We start from the raw sequence: 21,347 nt of genomic DNA, 5'->3' as shown, positions 1-21,347 counted from the left end.
GAATATTTTTTTGGTTACCGTTGTTATTGTTGTTTTTGTCAAAACTGCCTGTACCTACCCTCTTGTGTGTACTAAGTACTATCTCACTGGTTTAAACTGCCTGTACCTAGCCTCTTGTGTGTACTAAGTACTATCTCACTGGTTTAAACTGCCTGTAACTAGCCTCTTGTGTGTACTAAGTACTATCTCACTGGTTTAAATAAGCAATTTGATACTTTACGTTTTTGGGTTAGGGTAGGCATTTATGTTAAAAAAATAATAACCGCCTGGCTCAATTATGCCCAAATGGAAATAACCGCCTGACTCTAATTGCCGCCTGGTCTTCCTTTTACCGCCTGGTCCAAATTGCTTTAGCATAATAAGCGCCCGGGCTCTTATTGGCAGAATTACGGTATATATATATATATCAGAGGAGGTTTTTCCAGTGAGGCATAGGAGGATGGTCCTCCTCTATTAGATTGGGGATTTTATATAAAAAAAAATATATATTAAAAAAAAATATTTTTTATTTTTATTTTTATATTTTTCATTTTTCATATTTTTTTTTATAATAAAATATCAATCAAATGTGTTTTTTCTTATGTGCAGACGCTCATTTTTTCATTCATTATATAGCTCCATGCAGAAGAGTCACTCTGGCCCTGGTCCCAGCATGGGGGAGGGGATTAAAAAAACACCCGCCCTGTGAGCTTGATTTATTTGGTAATTTATCTAATGAAAAAATAAGATTGGTTGAAAAAGACTTGCAATTCACAGAAAACAGTGGAGTGATGTGTTTTCCAACGAATCAGATTGAGCTACAGTTACTGTAGGAGGGAGCTCTCCCTTAGCCCGTGAAACCAGGTGAAACCCTAATTGGTTGTTGTTTGATTGATAGATTGCTTGACATTGATTGACATTCTGTATTGTCCAATGCTGAATAGCCTACGTCTGAAAATCTTGTTGAATCCAGAGCTCTGGTTGAATCTAGCTCCGTTGTCAGTAGGAACTAGGAAATGATGACCACGCTGACAACCTGACACATTCATAGATAGATTTACAGACAGTAGTAGCACCTATACTTTCCCCTTTCCCTGTTTTTTATTATCAAACAGTAAGTTAGCTCACAAGCCGTTGCATGAGCGCCCGAACGCGATTTTCTGCAACAAGTTTAGAGACTGCAGCGGGGTACACGGAGGCTCCCGAGGTCGCAAACACTGGGATACTGCTGCAACCTCATCGGCTGCACGGCGCACCGACTACAGACAGCTGTGACAGCATTGGATATGCAAGTACCGGTAAGTCAATTAAATTTGAGTTATCCAGGTCTTCTACTAAATTCGGCGTCCACCAAGCAGCGCTATTATATTGTTTTATGCTGAATAGCCCGCCATTTCCTAATACAATGGCGAAACGCAACGAAACATGCAATTTGCATGTTTAATTGCATGTTGTTCCACCATGTTTCGTTCCGCGCTGCCAAATTCAATGGAATGAAACAAAACTTGTAGCCTATGTTGGACATAGTGAAGTGTTTTTGATTGATTTGTTCATCCATCAAACCTTTTACTGACCGACTAACTGTAGCCTTAATATCTTACTTTATTTTGAGGTGCAAACATTGCTCAGCCAGAAATTATTCCCACTTCAACTCTCTTTCTCCTGGGTGCACCTAACGTTAAAATGCACCAGAGGACATCCATCTTATTTGTCCTCAATCTGCATTGAAAATGTGTGAAAATTCACCTTCTTGCAACAGTTGTAGTCTAAGCTAGTGGTTTTCAAAGTGGGTTACCCAGCAAAAAGGGGGGATTAATCTATTTTCACTATAATTCCATCCATAAGTAACACAATCACAGAATGTACGACTATTTTGGTCATGGGTTTCATATAATGTCTGATAAAACATCTAGCAAAACTCTTATCAGATGGGGGACCCTGGAACAAAATCTTATCTATATGGGGGTGCGTGGTGTAATTTGTGTTACTGTAGTTTAGGGCTCCTTAACATGAGCAAGTTCAATAAACACTGGCCTGGGCTACATCTTCTGCCATAAAAGTTATTGCAGTTGAGGAATCTGTCAAGCCAGCACCCAAGTTTTAGGATTGTGTGATTGAATTAAACTGAAATTAAGTTTGATGTTGCCTGTTACAGTGTAGATGGTAAAGCGGTCTGTAGCCTAATCATTTCTATTGATCTGGTTTCCTTGAAGGAGAGTGCTGCTGCTATTGAGGGGGTGAGGCAGCATCAGGTCGCGGCCGGGGAGCGCATAGACCACTCTGCTCACACAGGACAAGATGGGCTGCACAACATGGCAGCTGCTCAGGTGAGTCAAAGCTCCCAAATTGTTTGCCATCAGAACGAGAGCCCCCGGATCCCATATGTGTGCCATGCATTATTAACCCCAATTATTGATTACATTTTTTAAAAACAAATTATTAAGTAATGATGACATCAGCTCTATTTAACAAGGAGTTTATTTCACAGGATTAATAAGGCTTTACATTTATGACATTTTCAAACCAAAACTTTATTATACAGTAAACCACATTGATGTGTGGAAGCACTAGTGTCGTTAAGTGGCCTGTTACAGTGTAGATGGTAAAGCAGTCTGTAGCCTAATCATTTCTATTGATCTTGTTTCTTTGAAGGAGAGGCATGGACGCAGACACAGAGAGTGGGATGGCGAAGAAAACCTTGTGGATTTTGTGTTGTCACAGCCTTTCTACAGTTTGGATCATGCAACAAAGTTGAGGATCAAGACTGCAGGGCGACCAACTCCACAGATAACTATGAAAAAAACAACCATGATCTGCGGTCAGCAGAAAGAGACCAAGCTGAATATGGTCTGGTATGAGAGATATTCTATAAATGTGTCTGAGCTTAGATTTTGGATATCATAATACCATGATATAACGGCAGAAGTGTTGTCTTTTCCTGGGTTTAAAAGCTGCATTATTACAGTAGTAAAGTGATGTACAATTGTGATGTAATTTTCTGACTGTTCTATTATTTGCTTTTACCCACTTAGTCATTATGTCCACATTACTGATGATTATTGATCAAAAATCTCATTGTGTAAAAAATATTTTCTGAAAGCACCAATATTGTTCTCCCAGGCCTATAGTAAAGACATCAGGCTTAGTGGTGTTAGATTGTCAATCCCGTAGCAGAAAGATCACAGGTTTGATTCTTTCACCAGCTATGTATTCCACTGACTTGTCTTTGACTCAGACACTGAACCCTGACTGCTCACTCACTTTCCGTCAGTCTCTGGATGAGAGTTTGTTTTGTATGTTGTTAAAACTGCAAATAAAATATATATAAAAAAATGAAAGTGGAGTAATCCTAATGCTAATTTAAAATGAGATATTCCTTTAAATCTGTCTTCAAACTGCAAAAGAGAAAAAAAAAACACCAAAAAATTTTTCGGCGGCGACCGAAGCTCGCTTCTCTAACCATTGGACCACTGTGATAGTAAATTACACCATCACTGCCCATAAATATATATATATATATATATATATATATATATATATATATATATATATATATATATATAAATATTATATATATACTGTATATATATATATATACAGTATATATATATTATATATATACTGTATATATATATATATACTGTATATATATATATGTATATGTTCCTGCAGTTAATTATTACACCATCATCTTATCATCATCCATAATCACAGCCATTCATTTACCCCATGGCCTGCCGCTGGAATCAAAGGTGACCTTAAGAGATTTTAGAGAGTCAATTGAGAAGCTTCAAAAGGATAAATGCCAACAGAGATATAAGCCGTGATCGGAATGCTTCTAATACTCCCCATGCAGTGTTTATCATATTTGAACTATTTGGGGAATGATCAAACGAGTTTCGGACACTACATGACTCTTCTTCTCCTTTGGTAAACACGGCCGCATTGCATTGTGGTATATGGGAGAAAATGTAGGGAATATCCGCTGTTCACTAGAAATTGCAGTGCGTTGTGGTTATTTTATAGTGGACTATATAGTGAATGAACAGTTGAGAATTCGGACACTAATACAAAATGGCCAACACACTATATAGTCCACTATTTCTGTGATAGGGTTTTGAACACGGCTATATGAGGGATCAGCCGAGCAGCATTTTGGTAAACAAACCGCGTCACTGGGTGGCAACGGCAATGGAACCCTATGGAGCCCAAGTGGCGTGAGGCGTGAGTGTCTGACTCTAGCCGGCTAACTTTGTTTACATTTTAAAAACTGCGACAGTTCACACAACTTTAACAGGGCATGCATATATTATACATCAAACTCTTGAGCTAATTCTGCTCTTACTCAGAATGTCAACATATAAGCGATGTATAGTTTTTGAGATATTAACGTTTGTTTGGCACAACTCGCACTATTGACTGCCGCGGGGTTCCGCATTTCTGGGTGGCAAGTGACGTCACGCTGATTCGTCCTTATGTAGCCCCGCCCACTTGACCCATCTGTGTTACGACTTCCCGTTCAAAACGCCAGCTGTTTCACCCGCTCAAACCAGAGATGGTCTCTCTGGTCAAAGCTAGTGACTCACTGGAAGCAGGCTGCAGGGATAAGCTCTGTCTCTCTGGTCAAAACTAGTGTGACTCACTGGAAGCAGAAGCAGGCTGCGGGGATAAGCTCTGCCACAGGAAGTGTAAACACAATCGGTTTCCGATTGTGTTTACACTTCCTGTTAGTCTCTCAAGCCAGACTGTCTCTTTTACATAAGGTGAATAGGGTTGTAATTTAAAAGTGATTGTTGTGCTGTTTTATCAGTTGTTATTTGCCCTCTAGGTATGCTTAAAATAAACTTCAATGTGTGATATTATCATATCATTATATTGGCATTTAACAAAAGCACAAAGTGCTGCAAAATAAAAGTGACATAAGCATATTAATCAGTTATAATTAATGGAAGAGTTTAGCTGCTGGCACCAAATGCTCAGCAGAGTAAAAATATACCTTAACAGTGTAGAATAACACAAAAGAAAAATCCACGATACGACAGTATAGTATTTATGCAATAGTGTGTTGACTGCCTCTTGTGGTGTTTTCCAGACTTTGGCTTGTGTAAAGAAGCTATCGACCATGAGAAGAAGGCCTACTCCTTCTGTGGCACTGTGGAGTACATGGCACCAGAGGTGGTCAACAGGCAGGGACACATCCACAGCGCCGACTGGTGGTCATTTGGAGTACTAATGGTGAGGATTTTACATCATGTTTTAGGCAGATGATACACAAATTCTGATATAATATCTGTAAAATATTGTGTTGATATATTTTACACAGCCCTGGTAAGTAAATATTCTGTTGTGCTAGAGATGACGGCTGTATGTTCTCTCTCCCAGTTTGAGATGTTGACAGGAGCTCTGCCATTCCAAGGGAAGGACCGTAAAGAAACGATGAACTTGATCCTGAAGTGAGTGTGTGTGTGTGTGTGTGTGTGTGTGTGAGAGAGTATCTTCTCGACCAAAACAACCTGTGCTTATGATGTGGTGGAACAACAATCCAGTTCGCATTGACACTCAACTTGCGGTCCGGGCGCCAGAAGCGGCCCGTGATAGGGTGCAGAGTGGACCCCGACCATTTTCTAATTCACAATGACAACTAATGTTAAAAAAAGTTTGACTTGAGCTCCAGCTAAATTGTAAACTATGGCCATCTGCTCGCTCCTCAGACACTTACAATATACGTACATAACTAACTTAACTAACTAACTATGTGCACAAAATTGTGAGACTAAACTCCGGCTGACACCCCAAAAACTTACAATCCGCTACAGAAACATTTATGTTAATGTTGGTTTATTAACTGGCCTCTGGCTTCCTGTTATTTTGTAAAAGTGGCCCCCGGGCAAAGCAAGTTGAGTATCCCTTTGCTACTAAGTAGCTATTCAAATTGCCAATGTTATAAGGACTAGACATCTCTTCAAAAGACTAGGCATCTCTTTATAAGGACTAGGCATCTCTTTATATGGACTAGGCATCTCTTTATAAGGACTAGGCATCTCTTCAAAAGGACTAGGCATCTCTTTATATGGACTAGGCATCTCTTTATATGGACTAGGCATCTCTTTATAAGGACTAGGCATCTCTTTATATGGACTAGGCATCTCTTTATAAGGACTAGGCATCTCTTTATAAGGACTAGACATCTCTTCAAAAGGACTAGGCATCTCTTTATAAGGACTACGCATCTCTTTATATGGACTAGGCATCTCTTTATAAGGACTAGGCATCTCTTCAAAAGGACTATACATCTCTTTATAAGGACTAGGCATCTCTTCAAAAGGACTAGGCATCTCTTTAAAAGGACTAGGCATCTCTTTATAAGGACTAGGCATCTCTTTATAAGGACTAGGCATCGCTTCAAAAGGACTAGGCATCTCTTTATATGGACTAGGCATCTCTTTATATGGACTAGGCATCTCTTTATATGGACTAGGCATCTCTTCAAAAGGACTAGGCATCTCTTTATAAGGACTAGGCATCTCTTCATAAGGACTAGGCATCTCTTTATATGGACTAGGCATCTCTTCAAAAGGACTAGGCATCTCTTCAAAAGGACTAGGCATCTCTTTATAAGGACTAGGCATCTCTTCAAAAGGACTAGGCATCTCTTTATAAGGACTATTCATCTCTTTATATGGACTAGGCATCTCTTTATAAGGACTAGGCATCTCTTTATATGGATTAGGCATCTCTTTATAAGGACTAGGCATCTCTTCAAAAGGACTAGGCATCTCTTTATAAGGACTATTCATCTCTTTATATGGACTAGGCATCTCTTTATAAGGACTAGGCATCTCTTTATATGGACTAGGCATCTCTTTATAAGGACTAGGCATCTTGCGCGCCAAGCACACTCGATTCCTAGGCTCGCCCGCTGTGCTTCCTCGCCCACCCTGCACCTCGCTGAGCTGGCCCTGCAGCGCGCATACGCAGCTCGCCCGCTGCGTGGCCTCGCCCTGGCTGCTCCTTGATGGCATACTTCAGGGATGCTCGGTCACCTGTCCTGGAGCTGGCAACATACAGCAGCTGTCCATGGCTGAAGATGGAGGTCTGAAGCCAGACTCCCACTTCTTTCAGTGTATGTCCCTGGGGCTTGATTTTGCTCTTATGACATCACTGATGACATCATGTCACCACTGCGTTTATGACAGGACTGATGACATCACAACCTTTAATGACATCACTGATGATGTCACAATGCCTCTGACATCACTGATGATGTCACATGTTATGACTAGGGCTGTCAATCAATTAAAATATTTAATTGCGATTAATCGCATGATTGTCCATAGTTAATCACGATTAATCGCAAATTAATCGCACAATTTTTTATCTGTTCTAAATCGACCTTAAAACGATATGAATATGAGTAGTATGATCATATTAGTATGTAATTGGCCTTTGGTAGGCGATTGTTATTATTGCTACACTGTAGTTAGAATACTTACGCATCTCTGAGACTGCAGTGTCAGTCTGTTAACTCATTGAGTGCCAATGACGACAGCTGTCGTCAATTCAAATACTGACGTAGAGTGCCAAAGACGACGATTGTCGTCAATTGCGTTTTTTGACAGGGGGGGGTCCATCGAAGCCAGATCTATGTCCTGTAACATTTTGGGACATGTTGAATGTCTATAACCTATTTTACCGAGCCATTAGGTGGCGACAGTGCTCTCCAGATGACAGAAGTGTCAGGAATACAGCCTGACAAAGCCGTGATCAAAGACAAACCGCGCTCATGCTGCAGCCCAGATGGCTCTGGGCTGCTTGCCAACAGCAATCAATCCGCGCACACAACTGCAGCTCCTCTGCCTGTCTGTCTGTCTGCATATAGTTTCTCAACACATTACCCACCAGAAAGGCAGCACCCAACGCCGAAGGGCCAACCCTTACCTGCAGTCGCGTAGGGCATTTCCTTATTGCTGCTGTGAGCTGCCAGGAGCCGCGCGGCGCAAAAACAGAGGCTCCGAATAGACTTTGTGCGTGTGGGGAGGAGTTTGCAGTTGACTCGGGGAGAGGCGGGGAGAGGGGGGGACAGGGGGGTGGGGCGCGCATGCACCACAGAACTAAACCAGGTCACATCATCAGAAAATATTAGCTAGAGTGAGTGAATGTGCTTGAAATAATGCATTTCACAAAAGGCTGAATATCTCAGCTTCCTGATAGAAAAGCATATTTTTGCTGTTTTTGACCTATCTTCTCCGGCTGATAACTAAAGAACGGAAAATGGTATCAATAAACTTTTTTTTGCTGATGATACAATAGAGTCTCCTTGTTCTTTTTGCGTGTTCGGTGTTTACATAGTAATATCACACAATATTCTGTGGGCCTCGAGAAATCACTGAAAACGCTCTGAAACTCTGGCACTGGGAGCGTCCGTTCTCCAAAAGTGGCTGGCACTCAATGAGTTAACAAGTAGTCTCGCTGGCGAGAGGCATGGCTCTCTCCCTGCTAGGGATGTCAATTTTCGGTTAATTTCACTTTCAATTAACCGACGCTAATAATCGATTAACCTATCGGTTAATTCATAATTTTTTTAATATTATTGTTATTTTTTTTATTTTTTTTGTCTATTTACTCAATGAGCTCATGCCCAAACAAGGCGTGTCTATTTAGATGCTGAAATGTTAATGCTTTTTGTGTTAGAATTTCTAACACAAAAAGCATTAACATTTCAGCATCTAAATAGACACGCCTTGTTTGGGCATGAGCTCATTGAGTAAATAGACAAAAAAAATAATAATAATAATATTAACTGATAGACCGACAGCAATAACCGAACAACGACGTTAGCGACGGTTAATCGATTAACGGTTAACCGTTGACATCCCTACTCCCTGCCTCGCTCTCTCCCCGCCTCTCTGAGGCCATTTACACCTGGCATTAACATGCGTTTTCTGCCATCAGATTGCAATCCGATTGTATTTTATCACTTCAGCCTGATTCCATTTACACCTGGCACTAACATGCGTTTTGGGTGAACAGATTGCAATCCGATTGCTCTCCAGCTCGAACGTCATCACGCGCGCGCCCCCTGAACGTGTGCATGCATGTTTGCATACATGCACAGGGAAATAGAGGTTATTGTTAAGCTCAAATGCACAGTGAACGTCCCCTTCACCTGGACAAAACGATGGCCGATCACGCAGCACTGCATCTATTTCTTTATAAAAAGGACACGTTGCTCTGCCCCTGCCACTTTTCTTGTTCTTGTCCTTGGCCTGTCTGTAAGCCGTGTTTCCATTACTAAATATCGCAATAAAAATCGGGTAATGCAAACACGTAAATTTCGAAAAACCTCCCAAATATTGCAAAAAGCTTTTGCGCTCTCATGAGGTAGTTTTTCAGACGTGTCGATATAGCAGTTTTCTCTGTAGGTTCTTCTCCCATGGAGCTGGGAGACACTGGGTCCGTGACACACACACATACATACGTTTTCCGTGCATGTCATTGGCTGTAACCACCTGTGTTGCGTTCAGGTAACATCCTAAATTACAATGTTATACAATTGAGAGCATAATTTCTCTTTTATATCAACACTTCTCCTTTGGAAAAGGAGCGGAAAATGAAAGGAAAATGAGGGAGAAAGGGTTCGATAAGCCGTGGCAAAACCTCCGCAGCAAAACTTTGAAGCAACGCTACCTAGCAGAAAGAGAGTGTTGTGCAAAAGCGGAGCGGGGGGGGGAGAAAGAGAATTTTTAGCCGGTCCATGGTGACAGGCTGCCTGTGTGTGTGCGCATTTGACACAGCGGCGAGATGAGGGCACACACCGGTGCGGTGTATTTCCGTATGGTAGTTGCTGAATGCGTTTTGAGAGGACGCATTGCATTTACACTTGTGTTAAATGTTGTCATAATGCGTCCCTGACCACCTCCGGAGGTGGTTTGGCCGATCAGATTGCAATCCTTCTTCAATGCGTTTTGGGGGTGTTTACACCTGTACTTTCAAGTGATAAAATACAATCGGATTGCAATCTGATGGCAGAAAACGCATGTTAATGCCAGGTGTAAATGGCCTCTCTCTCTCGCTGTCTTGGTCTCTCTATCTCTCTCTCTCACTGTCTCAGACATCTCAATTTGCAGGACGTGTGAAGTCATGAAAATGCTGTGCAGTCCCGCACAAAGCAGGACATCTGCGCACCCTACTTGAAGCTGAACTTGCCATTTTATACCCTTTTCTTCCTCCTTTTCTGCTCCTCACGGAGATTTATTTCTGCTTTAGGAGGCTACTTCCTGATTTCCAAAACTACGGGGCGGACCAAGGCGCAAAGTGCATGCGTTACTCGCGCGTTAAAAAAAATTGTGGCGTTAAAAGGAATTTGCGTGTTAACTTTGACAGCCCTAGTTATGACATCACTGATGACATCATCAGTGAGACAGACAGACAGACAGACAGAGCCCCATACTATAGGCATACTATAGGCATCTCGCGCGCTACGCGCGCTCGATTCCTAGGCTCACTTTGCGGCCTCGCCTGCAGCTCGACTGTTGCGTGGCCTCACCTGCCCTATTTGTGCACGCGCAATGTCTCCCTCTCTCTCTCTCTCCCTCAGTCTCTCTCTCTCCCCCTCTCTCTCTCTCTCTCCCTCTTCCTCAGTCTCTCCCTTGCCTCTCCCTCAGTCTCTCTCCCTCTCTCCCCCTCTCCTCTATCCCTTTCCCTCAGTCGCTCTCGTGTGTGTGTGTGTCACTGATGACATCATCGGTGATGTCACAATGCCTATGTATGACATCATTGATGACATCATCACTGAACTATAGCCTTGTGTATGTGTGAGTGCATTTATGACATCACTGATGATGTCGTCAGTGGGACAGACAGAGTGGGACAGACAGAGACACAGAGCCCCATCTCCCATTTATATACTGATGATTATGATGAGATGGATGGATGGATGGATTGAAAGATAGTGACAGATAGATAGATATCTGATTCCATCATCAGTGATGCAGTAACTGGAGCTGTGTGTTGTGGGTCTCTCCCCTCAGGGCGCGTCTGGGAATGCCCCAGTTCCTGAGTGCGGAGGCCCAGTCTCTGCTCAGGGCTTTGTTCAAGAGGAACCCTTCCAACAGGCTGGGTGAGTACCAGCTGATGAACACATCTTTACAAATGGCACAAAATACACTCTGACACCATTTCCTAAAGGAGGGTTAAGCCTGCTTGTATATTTCTTTGGGTATGAAATGCCAAGTGGCTGCTCAATAGAAACTGGCCCTTGCTATATTGTGCATGTAGCCTGAATGATAAAAACAATGTTTGGTATTGGACTTAAAGCTGAAGTAGTGCACAGCCTTTGTCTCCCCCTTCTGGCACTTCTGCCAGTGAGAGTATGTGCGCTGCATTCATGTAGTGTCCGGAAAATAAGTCCCCCACCGTTTCACACCTGGCTTTTAAATGTGACCTGTATCCGGATAAGTTATCTGGATCTCATCTGGATAAGGAAAAATGCATGCTAATGCGAGGTGTAAATGCTTTGTGATCAGGATGTGATCAGAACCTCCTGACCACATCTGGAGGTAGCCTGGCTGGCTCACCTTGGGTTCAGATCTTTTACACCACATCTACACCTAGTTTTTAAATGCAACCAGTATAGATAGATAGATGGCTTTATTCTTTTCCACAGAAGGTACGTACGTACATAATACAAACATGTAGGACATGAAAGGTACAGGGTTGTACAAAGTACCAGGATACAATGTACACTGTACAGAAACACATAAACATAAGGAAACAGTAGCCTAAAGTAGAGACATTATGTTCACATTGCACACCACACAGTAACTAGAGTGTATGGTTACATACGTACATATGGCTGTTGGGACATAGCTTTTGCCAAAACGGGCCTCCTTGCACATAGGTTGTCTTTCCCTATGGCCAGAAGGAAGGAGAGAACTTATCCAGATAACTTATCCGGATACAGGTCGCATTTAAAAACAAGGAGGCCATTTACACCTGGCACTAACATGCATCTTCTGTGATCAGATAATTGCAATCGGATAGTGCTTGTTCACATTAGCCTGATTTCATTTACACCTGGTGTTAATATGCGTTTTGGGTGATCAGATTGCAATCTGATCACCCAAAAACGCCCTCTCAATCCGCATACAGTTGCTGTATGCAAATTGAAATGGTAAAATGGTAAACGGCCTGCATTTATATAGCGCTTTTATCCAAAGCGCTTTACAATTAGGGATGGGCATCGAATTTCGAATTTTCGAATAATCGTTGTTATTATCAAGGTCGACTTTTATTATTGAAATTCGAAAAAAAAAAAAAAAAAAAAATTTGAGTGAAATGTTGCATTGTCTCCCCTGATTCTAAGTATAGTCAAATCGCTTGGTTTGAGCAAGTAAAACAATTTTTATAAGCATTTTAAGCAAGGTTTATGGAAAAATGAATGGCAGATGAAATCCCATGAAGAGGGAGAGGGGGTGACTTTGGCACCCCTTTGGCACTCAGACCTGAGCCTACTAAATATTTAATGAACCACTCATGATTGTCAAAACTGTTTTTTATTTTCGAAAATGTCAATGTCATGTAACATGTTCTTTACTTCAGTGGTGCAATGCTTGTTTGAGCTAAAAATCCACAGCAGAAGCTTTTTATATTAATTAATAAAGCCGTAGACTTAGAATCAGGGGAGACAATGCAACATTTCACTCACAAAAAAAAAAAAAAAAAGAAATTACATTTTTATTTTTATTTTCGAATTTCGAATTAAATTCGAATTTGGCCAGCGAATTTCGAATAGTGTTTTTGCTAGAAATGCCCATCCCTATTTACAATCAGTAGGTACATTCACCCATTCATACACCGATGGTGGCAGGACTGCTGGCACACCATCAGGAGCAATTTGGGGTTCAGTATCTTGCCCAAGGACACTTCGACATGCAGAGTGGAGGAGGTGGGAATCGAACCACCGACCTCTTTTATCCAAAGCGATTAGTGAATGACCCGCTCTACCTCCTGAGCTACAGCCGCCCCAGAGATTATTGAGAGGACACAGTTATGGGTAAAGCCATCCTTTGAGTTGAGATCAATAGTGCTTCATGGCGATGTTGTGTTGGCAGGGTCTGGAGCTGATGGTGCAGAGGAGATCAAGCGCCACTGCTTCTTCTCCACCATAGACTGGAATGTGAGTCCCTGACTACTCAGACATGTTACTCTCATTTACAATCATATATACACAAGAGAAGAAATATAATGAGAGGGTTTTGTTTATTTTCATCATGTTTAGTCTTTGTGTAAATGTGCTTTATGCCTTTCAGAAACTCTTCATGAGAGAGAGAAAGCCTCCGTTCAAACCAGCTGTGGCTCGTCCGGACGACACCTTCTACTTTGACTCCGAGTTCACCTCCCGCACGCCTAAAGGTCAGAAAGTTGAAAGTTCACCCGGTGCCGTTCCATTGGTTGACTCCATGTCCGTGTCATATTTGGCTTGGCTCACCAGTGAAGTCAAAGCACTACATTATTTCTGTCTCAGCTGAAAATAATCAATACACAGGATGTTGTTCAGGGGAAATCAGATGAGCTTTTATTTAGTGCAGGGGTTTTCAACGTGGGAGGTGGCCCTCCCCAGGGGGGCTCTAAGCAGTTTCAGGGGAGGCTCAGTGAATGGAAGTGAAAATTACTGATTTTCTTTTCTTTTATTTCAAATACCTGGGTATTCAGTGCGTGCACCTATTTAATAATGTATGCCAAAGAAATCACATTCTAGGAATATTGTATTTACCGCAATAGCATTAATGGCGCGCGCCTGAGAGCCTGGTTGTCAGGGGTTGCCCCTCGGAGATTCCAGGCGGGCGGGCAGCACCCATGCATCGGATTGTCCGCTCGCTCCGCACAGAAGCAGCTGGCTGCCTGGTACTCGGCGGATCCCACTCGTGTAGCACGACAACACGCTGAATCCCACTCAATTTGGGGGTGGAACACGCCAGGATTGGCCAATGCCAAAGCCAGTCCCCAGAATTGTCAAATCAAATCATCAACACCCTATATGGTCCGCCTCTCAACCCTGTCATCTCAGACAAGATTTGTTTTCAGTCTCCGACGCTCGCGCTACTTGCATTCCGTTTCGGTTCACTTCGACTTTAAAGTTGAGCTGAACCCAAAAATGACTTTTCTTTTCTTTTAGTTAAAATACCTGGGTATGCAGTGCACCTATTTAATAATGTACGCCAAAAAAATCACAAAAATCTAATTTCTTTAGTTTTTCACACTTTCACATCAAAAGTTCATTTTTCAAGATTTCATTCATAACAGTAATCTATAGTTTGCTGACATCACCTAGTACTATCAAATTTCTACCCCATTTCAACCAATCATATCACGACATGGCAGCTGTCAATCAAATCTTCATTTCAGGATAATTTTCTCTTCCAAATGAAAGAGAAAATGGCGCCTAGTGCTTGTCATCTGGCAGAATTTCTAGCCCATAAACTAACTACTAAGTTGGCCAATAGTATGGAACATATTAAATAAATCAAACGGTAATGTCTGAGAATGCAAAGAAATGTAACTGGCTCGTTAAAGGAATATTGTATTTACCGCAATAGCGATAATGGCGCGCGCCTGAAAGCCTGGTTGTCAGGGGTCTGCCCTCGGAGATTCCAGGCGGGCGGGCAGCACCCATGCATTGGATTGTCCGCTCGTTCCGCTGCCTGGTACTCGGCGGATCCCACTCGCGTAGCACGACAACACGCTGAATCCCACTCGATTTTGGGGTGGAACACACCAGGATTGATCAATGCCAAAGCCAGTCCCGAGAATTGTCAAATAAAATCATCGACATGCTACTATGACCCGCCTCCCAACCTGTCATCTCAGACAAGTTATGTTTTCAGTCTGAAACGCAGTGATTTCTCGAGGCCCACAGAATATTGTGTGATATTACTATGTAAACACCGAACACGCACAAAGAACGAGGAGACTCTATTGTATCAGTAGCAAAAAAAAGTTTATTGATATCATTTTCCGTTCTTTAGTTATCAGCCGGAGAAGATAGGTCAAAAACAGCAAAAACAGGCGTTTCCATCTAGAAGCTGAGATATTGAGCCTTTTGTGACATGAAGCATTTCAAGCAAATCACTGACTCTGAAACTAATATTTTCTGACCTGAAACATCTGAACAGTAATTTCCTTCAATAAACAGCACCCACACCCCCCTCAACTCCAAACTCCTCCTCCGTGGGAGTGTCTCTGGTGGCTCTGCTCGCTGTGCTGGCTGCTGCGTGTGTCAGGCGAGTCTCTGCTGCCTGCTATGGCAGGCTCTGCTGCCTCACGGATCCACGTTCAGATGGCGGCCGCTCGTCGGGGGAGTCTGGATGGGGCTCGCGTTCGTCTGCGTTTCTGGGGTTTCGGTTGTGAGCTGGGATGAAGCTGCGTCCGATTATAGGCCTTCTGCTGCGCGTTTCAAAGTGCGCTGCACCCAGTCTATTTTCGGAGCGCTCAGCCTTGTGCGCCGGCTCCCAGCGTGACACTGAAAAGCCAAACCATTCTCATGAGAATGGTTTGGCTTTGGTTTTATTTTCTGGCGGCTAATCGTGTGGAGAAGCTATGCAGCAGAGACAGAGACATTTGTGGGAGCGTATTGACTGCTGTTCGCAGCTAACGTTGGCTCCAGGCAGCCAGAGCAATCTGTGCCGCTCTGGCTCATGCATCGGTTTCTCTTTCATCACGGGGCTTTTTCTGCTTTTTTTTCCTCAACTTTCTCTAATCTGGAGAGCACTGTCGCCACCTAATGGGTCCGTAAAATAGGTTATACACCTTCAATAGCTACAATATTTTTACAGGAGATGCACGAGGCTTTGATCCACGTCCCACCGTCAAAAAACGCAATTGACGACTTTAGTCGTCATTGGCACTGAACGTTACTTTTTGAATTGACGACTTTAGTCGTCATTGGCACTCAATGGGTTAAAAAAAAATACAAGGAATTTCACTGGTTCTATAGGCTTTTAGCTACAGCATGTTATGGTTGTTTAAAAGGACTGCATAATAGTGTAGCGGTAGATTCCCTGCCTACCAACACGACGGTTGCAGGTTCACGCCCCCTGTTACCTCCAGCTTGGTCGGGCGTCCATACAGGCACGATTGGCTGTGTCTGCGGTTGGGAAGCCGGAATGAGGGTGTGTGGTTTGCTGCACTAGCGCCTCCTCTGGTCGGTCGGGGCTCCTGTTCGGGGCAGAAGGGAACTTGTTGGGAATAGCGTGATCCTCCCACATGCTACGTCCTGCCGGTGAAGCTCCCCGCTGTCAGGTGAAAAGAAGCGGCTGGCAACTGCACATGTATCGGAGGAAGCACGTGTGTGTCTACGGCTCTCCCCAGATCGGCAGAGGGGGTGGGGCAGCAGGGGGGAATTGGCCAAGTACAATTGGGGAGAAAATATATTTAAAAAAAAGGACTACATCATTTTAATTAATTGTACTTATTAAATGTACTTACATTCCCTTATGTTGAGCGAAGGGTTCTGACAGCGGTGGGCATTAGCTTTTTTTGCATTTAATGTGGGAAAATGTAGTCGTGGAAGTGAAATAAGGCCCTGATGCTTACTTTTAGACAGTTCTTTTGCAATATTTACAAATGTGTATACTTTTCTGTTGCCTATTTTCCTTTACTTGCAATAGCATACATACTGTACATACATATACATTATATTGTTATTTTTCTGTTTTCTTCGATTTACAGTAAAGTTTTTTTTACATCATGGCTAACGAAACTGCTGGAACGATCTTATTGAACTATCAAACTAGACGTTTGAGAGAGAAAAAAAGGAAAAGATGTTTGGCCATTGAGTGGAATCCAGTTAAAGGGATATGCTAACATTTTTGGAGATTCACCTATTTGCCATATTGCCGATAGTAAAAGTAGAATCTAGATGCCTTTTATCGTCACTGTGCGTGCAGTACAAACTGCGGTACAGCCCTCACTGCTAATTAGCTTAGCACTAATCTATATTACCGCAGCCTACCCCCGTTCAGTCGCCCCAAAATATATACACATTCCAACAGTGCCAGAAACACTCACATGTACATGTTGTGAATCTTGTACTCACCACACGATGAAATAATCCAAAGTTACGGGAAAGGGTAATTTTCAAAGTAAATCCATAGCAAGAACTAACCGGGAGGGTTCCCTCTGTAAGCAAAGTTACTTCCTGTTTTGCCAGAGGCGCATGCGCTGTACTGATGACTGCACACAGCGCATGCCCCTCAGCGCATGCATCTCCAAAAATGTGGGTGTATCCCTTTAAATCCCTGCCCAACACTTTCCTCCACCACTCCAAAACGCGCGCACAGCTCTCCATACAACACGAGATCTCTGCCCAACACTTTCCTCCACCACTCCAAAACGCACGTCTCACTGCGAAGTTCCCCATGTATATTCAGGTGATAACCTGGGGTGGCAATCTGCCCAAAAGTGAGCGCTTGCCTTGTTACATCAGCCAAAAGCCGCCGGACAAAATAGTGGTCGCACTAATGTTAAACTGTGGATGGTTTTACAAGTGGCATTCAAGTCATGTCGGACTAGTTTTCCATTTATTTCTCCCCACAAAAGTTAAGGCTATATGTTTCCAATATATAATGCAACACTATCACCCACTCTTGCATTTCCACATACAAGACAGACAGGTGGGAGGAAAAGAAACCATTCAAGCCGTTTGCAGCACTTGAGGAAACTGTGCAGTTTGCTAGTTTAATTCATTGATATGCGCGATTGCGCAAACGATTAATTAATACGTGAACATTAATAGCGGGCACTTACCACCCAATAGCCTAATGCAGTAGTAGGCTATCATCTCCTTGTTGCATTTTCAAACTGGCAGATGGGGGGGGGGGGGGGGGGACGATTCAACTTTTACTTAAACTTTACTTCCAAAGAATCCAGCCTCGTAACTACGTCCATTCATGAAATGATTCAATAGCACGGGGACATTAATGGTTTGTAAAAGTGCCATTTAAACCACCCGCCCACTCACAGCATGCTCCAGAACATGAGCTGGGAGCTGCTAAACTACAGCTGCTCTGCCAGCCATGTGGACCTTGTAGCCTACTAGGAGAACTGGTGCTCAACATGCAGCCCATTGCAGTAAAGGTCTTTGCACACACAGTCCCATTGTTTTCGTATGCATTTTTAAAAATCTGTCATCTGAAAACACAGCTCACAAAAATCTATTGACTGATCCGAAGAACGCAGAAAATCGAACCTCGTCCGAAAACTTAAATGACGGACGTAATTGTCGGACTCGGTGTGTCAATGATGATTGACACAAATGAGGTTGTATTCGTGCGTCAATTTCGTTAGGATCAGGAGTTCACTGCATGTTTAGAAATGGCTTCTATAAGCTTTCTGCATTCATGTTGAAGCATTCTGTCGTGTTCCGATTCCCTCCAGACTCGCCCGGCGTGCCGCCCAGCGCCGGAGCCCACCAGCTGTTCAGAGGCTTCAGCTTCGTTGCGTCGACCATGTTGGAGGAGGAGGGCTCAGAGGAGGCCCAGCCCCCACCACACCCTGTGGTCCAGGTCAGCCCTCACTCACTCATACAATACAATTCAATTTCATTTATTTGTTCGATAGGGGACAGGTGTACATTAATGAACATTTAAAAAAAATGTAAATGCACGACAATTGCAGTCACAAGACTGGTTTCCATTGTTAGTCCCCCTGCCAGATGATACAGGCTTAGAGTCCTGATAGGGGTAAAAAGTAACATAGTGCAACAAAAATATATTTAAAATGTAAACACAATACAAAGTGCAAGTATGCAGAGAAATAGTCCTGATAGGGGGAAAGTAACTTAGTGCAACAAAACATATTTAAAATGTGAACACAATGCAAAGTGCAAACTGCGAACCTGAGATTCTCTACATAGCCAAGTACAAAGTGCAAAGTACAAAATATACAGTCTGATACTAAAACCTGAGTTGGGATCAACATCCAGCTAAAAAGTAAGATCTACAAAGAAGACTTACTCAAACAGATATAAGAGAATAAAATAAAAAATACAGAGATACAACACACATACACATACACATACAGCACCGTCCTCCACCACACTGTGGTCCAGGTCAGCCCGAAATTGAATAAGCTAACATTTTCTGAAATGGATATATTAACTCATTGAGTGCCAGCCACTTTTGGAGAATGGACGCTCCCAGTGCCAGAGTTTCAGAGCGTTTTCAGTGATTTCTCGAGGCCCACAGAATATTGTGTGATATTACTATGTAAACACCGAACACGCACAAAGAACGAGGAGACTCTATTGTATCATCAGCAAAAAAAAGTTTATTGATACCATTTTCCGTTCTTTAGTTATGAGCCGGAGAAGATAGGTTGTTTTCAGCAAAAACAGGCGTTTCAAATTAGAAGCTGAGATATTCAGCCTTTTGTGAAATGAAGCATTTCAAGCACATTCACTGACTCTGAAGCTAATATTTTCTGATGTAGTGACGTGGTGTAGTTGTGTGGTGCCCTGCGTGCCCCACCCCCCTCTCCCCCCCCCCCCCCTCAGCTGCAAACTCCTCCCCACACTAACACACAGCCTCACACACCCAGCGTCTATTTTCGGAGTGCTCCGTTTTTGTGCGCCGGCTCCCAGCGCGACACCGAAAAGCCAAACCGGACTGCTGAGAATGGTTTGGCCCTTCGGCGTCGGGTGCTGCTTTTCTGGCGGCTAATCGTGTGGAGAAACTATGCAGCAGAGACAGAGGGGCTCAGTTGTGGGCGCGGATTGACTGCTGTTCGCAGCCAACGTCAGCTCCAGCCAGAGCAATCTATATGGCTCTGGCTGCAGCATGCATCGGTTTCTCTTTCATCACGGGGCTTTTTCCTGCTGTTTTCCTGACCTTTCTCTAATCTGGAGAGCACTGTCGCCACCTAATGAGTCCGTAAAATAGGTTATACACCTTCAATAGCTACAATATTTGTACAGGAGATGCCTGAGGCTTTGATCCACGTCCCACCATCAAAAAACGCATTTCACGCCGATCGACGTCATTGGCACTGAACGTTACTATTTACTTTGATGCCGATCGACGTCATTGGCACTCAATGAGTTAATAATGCATTTTGGAATCAATGTGGTCCCTGGTTCACTGCTTTCTCCTGTTTAAGTCCTCAACACTCCTCAACATATTGGTTTCACCTGGTCCACTGCTTTCTCCTGTTTCAGTTTTTTATCATCTTAAAAATACAGCAAGAATTAGGGGATACATGTCCAGACAGGATCTAGAAAAACTAATTCATGCCTTCATCTATAGTAGGTTAGACTACTGTAATAGCCTTTTCTCTGGTCTCTCCAAAAAAGAACTTAGGCAACTCCAGCTCATTCAGAATGCTGCTGCTAGATTTCTAACAAAGACTAAGAAAGCTGATCATATTACTCCAGTTCTTAAGTCCTTACACTGGTTACCAGTGTGTCAGAGAATATATTTTAAAATACTGTTACTAGTCTACAAATCACTTAACGGCCTAGGCCCAAAATACATCCCTGAATTGCTCCCACGCTACGAACCGTCTAGACCTCTCAGGTCAGCAGGGTCCGGCCTACTAACTGTCCCTAGAATCAAATCAAATCATGGGAAGGCCGTATTCACCCACTATGCTTCTGCTAGCTGGAACAAACTGCCTGAACACCTCAGATCTGCCCCAACTTTACTTACTTTTAAAAATAGACTAAAGACTTTTATGTTTACGTCACCTTTAACTGCTGACAGCTGTTTTTAGGAGATATGTGTGGCCTCTAAAGGCTTGAGTCCAACTATTATAAAGGTTATGGACATTTTTCCAATCATGTGTGTGTAATCATGTTTCTTATCATGATGTCGGGGGATTTAATATAGAAAAATTGATTTATTCTATTATGCAAACCCAATGAGTCCTCTGTAAGTTTTTAGCTCCTTTTGTAACTGCTGCACCTGTCGCTTAATGCACTTTTTATGCTCTTTCTTAAAGTTCTGTTGTGATGTTTTTAAATGCCTATTTTATTCTCTTCTTTTATTCTTTTATTTTCTTGTGTCAACCATTTTATGTGAAGCACTTTGAATTGCCTCTGTGTATGAAATGTGCTATACAAATAAACTTGACTTGAGTCAAGTCCTCAACACTCCTCAACATATTGGTTTCCATAGGTGATTCAAAATACAGTGCTACAGCATGCGCTGGGACGCGTCATCAGTGATGTTAGCTGGGGTCGTAAGGTGTTTCGGGTCTATCGAACATCATACACCCTCGCCCAGTAGACCCAGCCGAGGCCGATTAAGACCCCGGCAAATATTTGTATCTGACTCTGGACGTATGAATCAAGTGATTCAACAGCGCTTGTATTT

General features: G+C 42.9%; 1 protein-coding gene across 1 annotated transcript in view; it reads left to right on the top strand.

The window, feature by feature from the left end:
• LOC310800864 (ribosomal protein S6 kinase 2 alpha) overlaps positions 1-21,347 on the top strand; it is a gene marked incomplete at its 5' end in the record, with an annotated part of 44,702 nt that overhangs the window by 6,045 nt on the left and 17,310 nt on the right. Inside the window, 6 exons of the mRNA XM_083664757.1 lie at positions 5,072-5,214; positions 5,362-5,432; positions 11,010-11,098; positions 13,092-13,156; positions 13,290-13,392; positions 18,415-18,542. Coding sequence (XP_083520883.1) covers positions 5,072-5,214; positions 5,362-5,432; positions 11,010-11,098; positions 13,092-13,156; positions 13,290-13,392; positions 18,415-18,542 — 599 coding nt within the window. The remainder of the gene's footprint in view (positions 1-5,071; positions 5,215-5,361; positions 5,433-11,009; positions 11,099-13,091; positions 13,157-13,289; positions 13,393-18,414; positions 18,543-21,347) is intronic.

Source organism: Poromitra crassiceps (assembly GCF_964638095.1).
Source record: "Poromitra crassiceps genome assembly, contig: HAP1_SCAFFOLD_129, whole genome shotgun sequence".
Lineage (NCBI taxonomy): Eukaryota > Metazoa > Chordata > Actinopteri > Beryciformes > Melamphaidae > Poromitra > Poromitra crassiceps.
Note: the sequence above shows the minus strand (reverse complement) of the source record. Positions and strands in the feature narration are given on the sequence as shown.